The sequence below is a fragment of the Perognathus longimembris genome, chromosome 1, assembly GCF_023159225.1.
Source record: "Perognathus longimembris pacificus isolate PPM17 chromosome 1, ASM2315922v1, whole genome shotgun sequence".
NCBI lineage: Eukaryota > Metazoa > Chordata > Mammalia > Rodentia > Heteromyidae > Perognathus > Perognathus longimembris.
Window position 1 is genome coordinate 72,622,926 of NC_063161.1, and position 10,483 is coordinate 72,633,408.

The following is a 10,483-nucleotide window of genomic DNA, read 5'->3' on the forward strand; positions in this document are numbered from 1 at the left end:
CGGGCGGGCGGGATGTACCGGGCCCGGGCGGCGCGGGCGGGGCCGGAGCCCGGCAGCCCGGGGCGCTTTGGGATCCTCAGCACCGGGCAGCTGCGGGACCTGCTCCAGGACGAGCCCAAGCTGGACCGGATCGTGCGGCTCAGCCGGAAGGTAGCGCGGGGCCGGGCGTGGGTCTGGGGCCGGGCCGCGGCCTGCGGGACCCGCCGGGGGCCGCGGGGCCGGGCCGCGGGGCGCAGGGCCCCCACGTCCGCGGGGTCCCCCCCATCGGGAGGCCCGGAGCCGGGCGGGGCGCGGGGCCCGCGGCGGGCGGGGGGCGTGTTCCGGGCCCGGGGCGATGGGGGCGGCCGCGGCGCGGAGCCTCGGATCCCCGGGCCGGGGCGGCGGGCAGGGGAGGCGCCCTCCGCGGGTAGCGCCGCGGGCCCCGCTGGGCGCCGGGGAGGGGCCGTGCACGGCCGGGGGGGCGGCGGGGCCGCGGGCCCGAGGCCGCCGGGGAGAAAGTTGTCTTCCGAGGCCCAGGCTCTGTGCCCGCGGGCCGCGGCGGGGTGCGCGCGGGGCGGCGAGAGGGGTGGCCGCCCCCGAGGCCCGCGGCCGGGACGCACGCTCGGCCCCACCGCCACCGCCGGGGCCGGGGCCGGGCTCCGCCAGGCCGGGCTGACCGCCAGCTGCCAGCCGCGGGGGGCGGCCGGGCTGGGAGACGGGGAGGAGGGGGGGTGTGTCCCCGGGGCGTCGGGGGTGCTGGGGGGCAGAGGGCTGGCGGGGGGTGGGGTGGGCGCACACACCCATCAGCCCCCAGTAGAGCCCCAAGCGTGGGGGACCCGTGTTGTCACCACAGCCACCTGAGGAGGAAGGAGCCAGACAAAGCCTGCACACTGGACAAGCAGCTGGTGGAAAATGGGACAGGGAGGGAGGGAGGGAGGGAGGGGAAGTCCTGCGGGACCAGAGCAGACATATTAATTGAAAAATTAAAAATTAAGTAACATTTGTAGAGGCCTTGATAGTTTGGTTCACTCGGGGTTTCCAGTCACCCTAGGAGGGAGGCGATTGGAACTCAGGGTGGGAGAGAACCAGGCCCAGGGCTGGAGTCAGAGGCTGGTCCTTCCCTTGTCAACCTGTTGGGCTTCTCCCCCCCCTGTGGTTCGGGGTCTTGGGGGGGGGGGCTGTGGGCTGCGCCCCTGGGGCTGCTACACGCCTGGGGACCCCCTGATTGCCCATCTCTTCTCTGGGGCAGTTCCAGGGTCTGCAGTTGGAGCGAGAGGCGTGCCTGGCCTCCAACTATGCACTGGCCAAGGAGAACCTGGCCCTGCGGCCTCGCCTGGAGATGGGCCGGACAGCCCTGGCCATCAAGTACCAGGAGCTTCGAGAGGTGGCAGAAAACTGCGCCGACAAGCTACAGCGGCTGGGTGAGGGGACGAAGGAAGGCCTGCCCCGGGAGGCCCACCAGGGGAGGCCCACTGTTGACTTACTGGTTGGTTGGCCTTGGCATACAGCAGGCTAACCTGAAGAGAGGGGTAGTCCTGACCCGGGCAGATTTGAGGGGTGCTGAACCCTTGGAAGGAGTTGGGTTGGAGAGTTGGGGAGGAAGGGGACCCAAAGCCCTGGTGTTTTAGAGGCCAAAACTCCTCCTTTTTTTCCTGTCTTTTGATAGTACTGAGGTTTGAACTCAGTATTTATGCTTGCTAGGCACCCTACCACTTGAGCCACGCCCCCCCTTATTTTCCAGATGGGACTTGCGTTTTTGCCATGGGCACACCTCAGGCTGGGCTGGGATCCTCCTACCTATGGCCTCCCATGCCTGCATCTGGGATCACAAATGGGCACCACCACACCTGACCTTCTTAGTTGAGATGGGGGCTTGCTGTGCTGTCTGGGCCAATCTCAAACTGAGAGACTTTGGGTCTGTGTCTAACAGTAGCTGGGATTATAGGTGTGAGCCTACACTGGAGGCAGAATGTTAGTAGGGGCTGCCTCACCTTTGACCTGGTTTTGGAAGTCAGGATACCATCTGTCCGTGTCACTCAATGCCCTGCAGTTAAGTATTGGACAGATGAGGAAACAAGACTCCAGAGAGGAAGAGAGATGCTTAGACTCACACACAGAGCCAGTGGCAGAGGCAGAGCTCTTGGGCTTTGGGCTGGCCTGGCCTGTCACTCTGTCCCTCTATGGTCCCCAGAGGAGAGCACACATCGCTGGAGCCCCCACTGTGCGCTGGGCTGGCTGCAGGCGGAGCTGGAAGAGGCCGAGCAGGATGCTGAGGTGAGGGGCGAGGTGGCTGGCCTAGGGACTGGAGGGGACCTAGTCCTACTCAGATCCATCGCAGACTGAGAGCTCTTCCTCCAGCAAGCCTGCCTTAAATGCCTGGCCCACAGGAGAGCCCCAGGCAGCTGTGGGGCACACACACGCCCCCCCAACAGAGGCCCAGGACTCAGGACCCGGTAGAGAGAGCTGGAAGGAGTGGATGAGAGGACCTAGGCCTGGCCTGTGTATGGGGTTTGTTTTGCTGTTTTCTGAACTCAGGACCTCCAGCTCCCCTAGCTTTTTCCACTATGGCTGCTGCTCTACCATTTGAGCCGTACCTGGAGGTACTGGTGGAGATGATGTTACACTACTTGGATTTGAACTTTGGGCTAGGCAGGTGCTCAGCCACTTGAGTCACGCCCCCAGACCTTTTGGCTTTAGTTACTTTGCAGCCAGGATGTCTGGCTGACCTTGGAATGTGAGTCTTCTGATCTCTGCTACCCGAGTAGTTGGAGGAAGTACACTAGCAGGCTTGGGTGTTATGAAAAGGCATGGGGTCCTGTCCCCATGTCTGACTTAGAAGGGGAGGGGCTGTGGAGGGAGGGGTGGGGAGCAGCTCCCAGTCTCCCAAGCTGCCTTTCTCCCCTTTGCAGGTGCAGATGGAGCAGCTGCTGCTGGGGGAGCAGAGCCTGGAGGCCTTCCTGCCTGCCTTCCAGCGAGGCCGGGCCCTGGCACACCTGAGGCGAACGCAGGCTGAAAAACTGCAGGAGCTGCTGCGGCGCCGCGAGCGCCCCCCCCAGCCAGCCCCCACGGCAGCTCCAGATGCCCCCAAACCGTTCCCACCCGCAGCTGTCCTGCCCACTGGGGCTGCCCGGGGGCCACCAGCTGCACCCCGGAGCCTGCCCCCTTTGGACTCCCGCCCAGTGCCCCCTCTGAAGGGCTCCCCCGGGGGCCCCCTGGGCCCAGCTCCTCTGCTGAGCCCTCGGCCTTCGCAGCCAGAGCCCCCCCATCGGTAGGGTCTGGGGTGTGGCCCCCCTATGGGGGCCCAGACAAACTTGATTAGTGGCTCCTCCTCCCCCCCCTCTGCCTGGGTGGGGGGAGGGGCAGGCCCCTCCCCCTGGCCTCTGGCAGGCCCTGGCCCTGGAGGCCATGCTGGGGAGGAGGGTCTCCCCAAGAGGCCCACTGAGGGCTGGGGGTGGGTGGGCGCTGAGGAAACTGCCTTTTTGGTCTCCCTGGCTGGGGCCTCCAGGGTGAGGGACCAGCCCCATGACAGATCCACTCACCTGTGGAGGCCAGGGAAGGTGCGCACCTCCCTGGGCCCTGCCAGGGCACCCGTGGCACCCTACGTTTCTGCTGGGCTCAAGCAGTGCCAAGGCTAAGGCAGACAGGACTGCCCCTCCTGGGCCTGAGCCCACCTTTCCCCCAATTCTGGGGCCCACCGCCTAGGAGCCGGGTGGTTAGCCCCCAGTGTGACGTGGCCCCCAGGCCTCTGCGGGCACTACCCAAGCTGCAGAGCCTAGGGCAAGGTAGGCCAGGACCTCTGACCTGCACAGGGTAGAGTGGGTCGTCCCCAGGAAAGACCGATCTGTATTTTTCTGTCCCTGTCTCCTTAGAATGGAAGCTTTTTGAGGGCAGGTCCTTGTGTTTGTATGTTCTGTCCCCAGCCCCGCCTCCCAGGGGCCGTCAATAAATGTGTTGATGAAGATGATGCTGCTGCCTGACTCCTGCCTGCACTTGGGGGTGCAGTGTCCACACCAGCTCCAGCTTGTTCTACTTTGGAGACGTTCCCTCATCCTCTGCCCACGCAGGGCCCAGCTGTCCTTCTGAAGGCCCATCGCTGCTGCCGCCTCCTCCAAGAAGCCTTCCTCTGGTTACTGAGCCATGACAGCCTTTCCTAAATCTCACCTCCCAGCACTTGCCACAAGTAGCCTCTGTTCCACCTCTCATTTCCTCATCTCTGGCAACTATACCTCCCCCCCTCCCCATTCCCAGGTCACTTGTCAGCCCAATCAGGGTGGCACCTGTGCCCTCCGGCCTGCCAAATGACCATCCCATCGGGGCAATGGAAAGGCTTGGTAGGATGGAAGGCACCTTCTTCAGCTAGGGGAACCCTGGGTAGCCAGCTGGCTGGTGACCATGGGCCAAGAAGATGGGTAAGCAGAGCTGGGCATGGTCGTACACTCCTGTAGTCCGAGCACTGGAGGCTGAAGCAGGAAGAGTACAAGGTTGAGGCCAGCCTGGCTTCCAGTGAGACCCTGGGTCAGCTACACTCAAGTCTAAGGATATGGAGTTTGGCCAAGAGGCACGGAAGTTCTTACAAGCAAGAAAGGGGGTGGTCAAACGTGCAAAAGCAGTGGAGCATGGTGGCTCAGGCCTGTAATTCCAGCTAGTCAGGAGGTAGAGATTGGGAGCATCACAATTTGAGGCTAGCCTGGGCAAGAACTTTTCACCAAAAAAACAAAAAAGAACTGGGTGTGGTGGTATGCACGTGTTGTGACAGCCACAGAAAGTACAAATAGGGGGTCACAGGCTTCTGGCAAAAATGTGAAACCCTAATGGAAAAATAAAGAAAGCAAAAGGGGCTTGGAGGCATGGCTCAGGTGGTGAAGCACCTGCTTCGCCTAAGTTGAAGCCCTAGTACTAGAAACAGAAGAAACCTAGTGTGGTCTTGGTTCACCTTGCTAAGGGCTAGAACCACCTAGAATGCTGGAGGTATTGGGTCAGCTTTATTGTTTGCCTAAGTGCTATGCTAGAAGTTGCCCCAAATGGCATGTGTTTGGGGTAATGAGGATAGGGATGAAGTCCAACGCAGGTCTGTTAGAAACCCCGTGGGGTGTGGGAAGGATGGTGCCAGCCCTGGCTCACATGAGGCTCATGGAGTCAGGCCATGGCCCCTGGTGGAAGGGTGTGCGCTCACCCTGCTTTTGGGGACGCAGTGTCATGACACCCTACACCTGCTCCTGCTTCCAGGGACGTTCACTGCCCTTTGGAACCTAAAGGAGAATGGGGGCTGTTTAAGGCTGAGCACATTTGAGCCTTTCCCTACTCTAACTTGGGGAGCAGCCCCAGCAGTCATGTCCCACACTGGGTCCAGCCCCCCACCCCCAGCCCCAGGGCAGGTAAGAAGCAGAGAAGAAAGACTCAGGCAAGAAAGGGCCTGGACATTGAGAGGAATCAACTGGAGGTCCTTCAAAAGGCTTCTCATAGCTGGGCATGGGTGTGCAGGCCTATAATCCCAGCACTCAGGAGGCTGAGACAGGAACGTAAGTACCAAAGGCATGGGCCGGGCTATGTAGGAAAATTCCCACCAGTCTTACACAACAACAAAAAATTTATAAAGCCCCTTGTTTGAAGGCACATGGGAGTATTCTGGAAGGTTCCTTCCTCTTGGCTGAAAAGTCCTAGGAGTTTGGCATCCCTGAGTGTCTACATCAAGGGTCCCCTAAGAATGGCCCTACCTGTTACTATTAGTGCTCTATTGCAAACTCAAGTGAAAAAAAAATTGCGACAAAAGAGAATTCTCACTTCTTTAGGAAGAAAGGAGTTTCTGTCACACAAAGAAGTCTTAAAGGTCTCTACCTCCTAACTTCTGCATGTGTTGCTGTCTTCCAGTTAGGACACATGATGACTTGAGAGTTTTTATCTCTTCAAGACTGCCTTAGGCTTGAAGCACAGGATGGCTTTGAAAAGCCCCTGTGGAGAGCCCATCCTGATCTCCAATGAGAGGGGAGTCAATGATGTCCAAGAGAATTTGCTGGCCGCACTGGCCGACTATGGTAAGGACTGGACACTCACAGCTGAGGGGCTTGGTGTACCTGAACCAGAGGACCTTTGGCTTCATCCAATATCTTTCCCTCCCAGGAACCTGCCAAGAGATTCTTCTTGTTCACAATGGGAAGTAGGATTTACACTTAATGGCTGGGCACCAGTGGCTCATGCCTAGAATTCTAGCTATTCAGGAGACTGAGGTCTGAGGAGCATGGTTCAAAGACAGCCTGGGCTGACAAATCCTGAGATTCATCTCTAATTAACCAGCAAAAAGCCTGAGGTGAAGGTGTGGCTGGAGTGATGGTGGCGTGCTAGCCTTGAGTGAAAGAAAGCTAAGTCAGAGATGAGGATTTGAGTTAAAGCCCCAGTACACCACACACACACACACACACACACACACACACACACACACACACACACACACACACACACACACACACACACACACACACACACACACACACAGCTGAAGGAATCTGAGGACCTACCAGCTGTCCCTTTTCCCTGCCTTTTATGGGGTCTGGGGACCTCAGAAGGTCATTTCCATAAAGGGCTGTGGTGGCTGCTGGCGGCTGCCTGTGGGACCTCCCGAGTCCTTGGGACCAGGGACACTTGTTGGCCCAGGGCAGCTTTTCTTTCATTTTACTGGTAACACAGGGGGCTGTGGGGGGGGGGGGGGGGCTCCTGCTTGCTAGGAAAGTGCTCTACCACTTGAGCCACACCTCCAGCCCTTTTGTTTCTGAGAAGGCTTTAGCTCTCCAGTCTCCTCCTCCAGTGTTGGGGTTCTAGGGAGACATTGCCACTCCTGGCTGTTAACTTACATCTTATTGTGGAACTGGGGATTCCATTTAGGGCTCCAGCTTACCTAGCAAGTGCTCTACACTGGAGGACAGGCGCTGTCTCAGGTGATCATCTCACACTGGGGCCACACCCTAGGCCACAGGATGGCAGGATGAAAGTCCTACTCCATCCACATTGGGGCTCGCCAAGGGCCATAAATGAAGAGCCAGTAGGGGAAAGCAGTTTGGCTGTGAGTAATGAAGTCCTCATCAAGTCCGAAGACTGGAACACCTGTGGATTCTGGTCCTGCTGCCTGTGCCCCACCCCCACCCTCAACCCCAAGGAGCGTGCCCACATCTCTCAGCCTCCAACTGTACTTTCACCTTCTGTGCCCCTCTTCCTGCATTTCCAGGAGTTAGGTGATAGTCCCTACAAGGTGGAGTTACTTAGTGTCCATGCCCAACCCACTCCCTTTCTACCAGGGTGAGTAGAAGTAGAGAAAGACCCAGACTAGAGAGGCAGGAAAATACATTACCATGGAAACTGGGTCCTTCAAGTCTCAGGGCAGGAGTTGGTCCGTACAGATCAGCTGTGGCCCAACACCAGAGTAGAACATGCCTCGTTCTGGTGTTTAAGTCAGATGATAATTAATATATATGGACTGCCTTGTTTCCATTTGCATGGGATGTTTGGCATGTTCCAGAAATTTCATTTAGTCTGGACAGGCACCTCAGTCTGAAGACTCCTGGAACTTTCTACATACTGACAGGTACTAGGCCACAGGGGACACTCTTGGCTATGGTTTTCACTGAGAGAAAGCAAACTTGAAGGACTAGGAGCCCAAAGTATTACAGACCATGAGTGATTTTACAAACAGAATGAAAAGAGTCCTCCCTTTTATTTATGTAGTTCAGGTTGGTCTGGAACTTGAGATCCTTCTGCCTCGGCCTCTCAAGTTGCTTGTTATTACAGGGGTGTGCTGCCTGGTTCATGCCTTACTTTCTTGGTTTGAGAAATCACTGATTTCTGTACATTTTGCTAAGCTTAGCTTACTTAGTATCTTTTCCAAATATGAAGAACAACCATATTAAATGCTCTTTTAAGAAGCATGTATCTCCTTTTCCCCAAAATCAAATTCCTCCTGAGCCTACCAGGTCTGAACCAGGTCACCACCACTGTGGGAGTGCACAGCAGGTGGCTAGGAGCTTAAGCACCCCCTCCCCATGAGAGAGAGAAACAGAGAGGCAGGTCAATGGTTTTCATGAGACCACGCTGGATTAGCAGTGGGTTTATCTTAATTTGCATATCTTGCACAAAATATCAAGAGTAAAAACTCCTATTAATACATCAAAGCCCCTCTGGCTATGTTTACACAATAGACATGGGCCTCCATCCTTGCTGGAGACCTCTTGCACATGTGTGGCACTGGAGACTGAACTCAGGGCCTCTTGGTCTACCAATGGAGTCACACTCCTGGTCCTCTTGCTTTTAGTTTTATAGATAAGAGTTTTACACTGGGGCTGGGGATATGGCCTAGTGGCAAGAGAGCTTGCCTCGTATACATGAGGCCCTGGGTTCAATTCCCCAGCACCACATATACAGAAAGTGGCACTGTGGCTCAAGTGGCAGAGCGCTAGCCTTGAGCAAAAGGAAGCCAGGGACAGTGCTCAGGCCCTGAGTCCAAGGCCCAGGACTGGCCAAAAAAAAAAAAAAAAGAGTTTTACACTAACTTTGAATGGTTTAAGATCAATTTCCCTTTTCTGAAATTACAGGGGTTAGCTACCATGCTTGTCCCAGGGGACTTCCCCTTGCAAACCTATAGCAGCCTTTTAGCCAATACTACAAAGGAACCCAGTTTCTTCTGGACCACCAGGTGGTTTGCTCAGCAGTCCTGGCTAAACTCCCAGAGTTCCAAGGATGTGACTTCCGGGGCCTGTGATGAACTCTGCAAGCTATACAGGGACATAGGCCACACCTGAGCCAAGCCCATTTCTACTTCCTTTGCTTTCTCTCCCTTTCCCTTCCCTTTTCTTCCTTTCTCCCAGGCTGGCCTGGAATTCTTCATTCATCTGTTCAGTCTCCCAATAACCAGGATTACTGTGACAGCTACAAGTGCTGTGTGACAGTCAGCAGTTAGGTATGAGGCTGGCTAGTACAGAGATGAGAAGTGACAGGCACACTTCTTGCCTCAGCTGGGATCACATTATGTAAGTAATCCCATCAGAAGGGAACTCTGGACTGTAGTAAAGTGTGACAGGCTTCAAGGCAGCAAATGATTAACCTCTGCCGGTCACATCCACAGATCAGCCAAGGTCACACATGAGGTACACAGGAAGGCACACTCCTTATGCCAGGTGACCTTGTCTTTCCAGTTCTCCCGGCCACAGACCAGAGAGGGAGGGGCGACCCAAGACAAATGGCCGTGCTTTCCACAGACTACATTCTTATCCTGGGTCAGTAGGCTCTCACCTGTGGATTCAGAAACGTATAGAAAGACATAGTTTGGACAACCCCAGGATTGTTCTTTTGGCAGCCAGCTGGGCCAGAGAAAATATTGCACGATTTCGAGGTTATGAGGGAGCGGCAAGGGACAACTGTGGGTCCGGAGGCAGGCAAGTCTTGCTCAGATTTTCCAATGAAGCCTCAGCAAGTTGTTCTGCAGGCTGAAGCAGAAGGCAACTTGTAGAAGCAGGGGCTCCGGAAAACCCTTCATCATGGGCTTTCGGGACTCTCCGTCCGCTTGGAAGCCCCTTCCTTGGGCATGGAAACACTTCTTTTGCAGGACTGTGGTTGGCAGAGTGGTGCAGGAGGGATGGGGGCGCGTTCTTTATACACCAGCAGAGGTAGTCCATGCAAGGCCAGTCTCTTGCGGAGGCTGGCTGAGGTGGCTCCCTTTTACCCTCCCTTCTCTGGTTAAACCCGAAAGCCGAAGATGGCGAAGATGACAAGGAAAAGGACAATCAAAGACAGGTCTCGAGTCTCGTCCCAGCGGAAGCCCCTCTTGGCCCGGTCCTCCTGGAGTTTGCGCAGGGCCTCCCGCCGGGCCCGGAGGCGCCGTTCGCGCTCCAGCTGCTCTCCGTAGTGCGCCTGGTAGAAAGCATCGAAGTCGAACATGGTACGGTTGGCACCCGACGCGGCCCGGTGTCCATCCCGACCGCTGTCCCGGCTGGCTGAGGCGGCGGGCGGCGGGGCGCGGGGCAGTCCGGGGTCGGCCGCGGACGCCCGGGAGGGCCGCACTCCCGGCCCGCGTAGGTCCTGGTCCGTGAGCAGCCCGCGGTCGTACTTGCGCCTCAGGGTGGCACTGCCCAGCACCAGGTAGGCCTGGGAGATGCGCGAGAAGCGCTCGGCGGCCTCGCTGCTCCCGGAGTTGCGGTCCGGGTGGTAGAGGAAGCTCTGCCGGTAGTAGGCCGCCTTGATCTGCGCCTGGGAGGCGGTGGCGGGGACACCAAGCAGGTCGTAGAGCGCCGTGCGGGAGTACGTGCTCGCCCACAGACCGGGACCTGGGGCCGCGGAAAGCCTCGGGGACGGCCACCTCCCCAAGAGCAACAGCCGCGTCCACCTCAGTCCCCGCGCGGCTGCCATCTTGAGGGCGGGCGGCTCCAATGGGAGCAGCAGGTGGTTGGCAGGGCGTCGGCCGTGAAAACCAATCAACTGAGAGCGGAGGCGGGGACAGAAAGTACAGCTGTCGCGGGACTGATGA

General features: G+C 57.6%; 2 protein-coding genes across 3 annotated transcripts; one reads left to right on the forward strand and one right to left on the reverse strand.

The window, feature by feature from the left end:
* On the forward strand, positions 1-3,943 carry Vps37d (VPS37D subunit of ESCRT-I). Of its 2 annotated transcripts, none has more exons than XM_048369135.1 (4): positions 1-150; positions 1,229-1,400; positions 2,171-2,253; positions 2,868-3,943. In XM_048369135.1, the coding sequence occupies exons 1-4, from the start codon at positions 13-15 to the stop codon at positions 3,249-3,251; spliced, it is 777 nt and encodes a 258-aa protein (XP_048225092.1). In that variant the 5' UTR covers positions 1-12; the 3' UTR covers positions 3,252-3,943. The 2 variants fall into 2 exon arrangements, with proteins under 2 accessions (XP_048225092.1, XP_048225100.1); XM_048369143.1 differs by having other exon boundaries at positions 2,889-3,943.
* A 4,541-nt stretch (positions 3,944-8,484) lies between these two features.
* Positions 8,485-10,481, reverse strand: Dnajc30 (DnaJ heat shock protein family (Hsp40) member C30). The gene has a single exon (XM_048369205.1). It carries the CDS (start codon positions 10,363-10,365, stop codon positions 9,697-9,699), a length of 669 nt encoding a protein of 222 aa, XP_048225162.1. The 5' UTR covers positions 10,366-10,481; the 3' UTR covers positions 8,485-9,696.
* Positions 10,482-10,483: the final 2 nt, after the last annotated feature.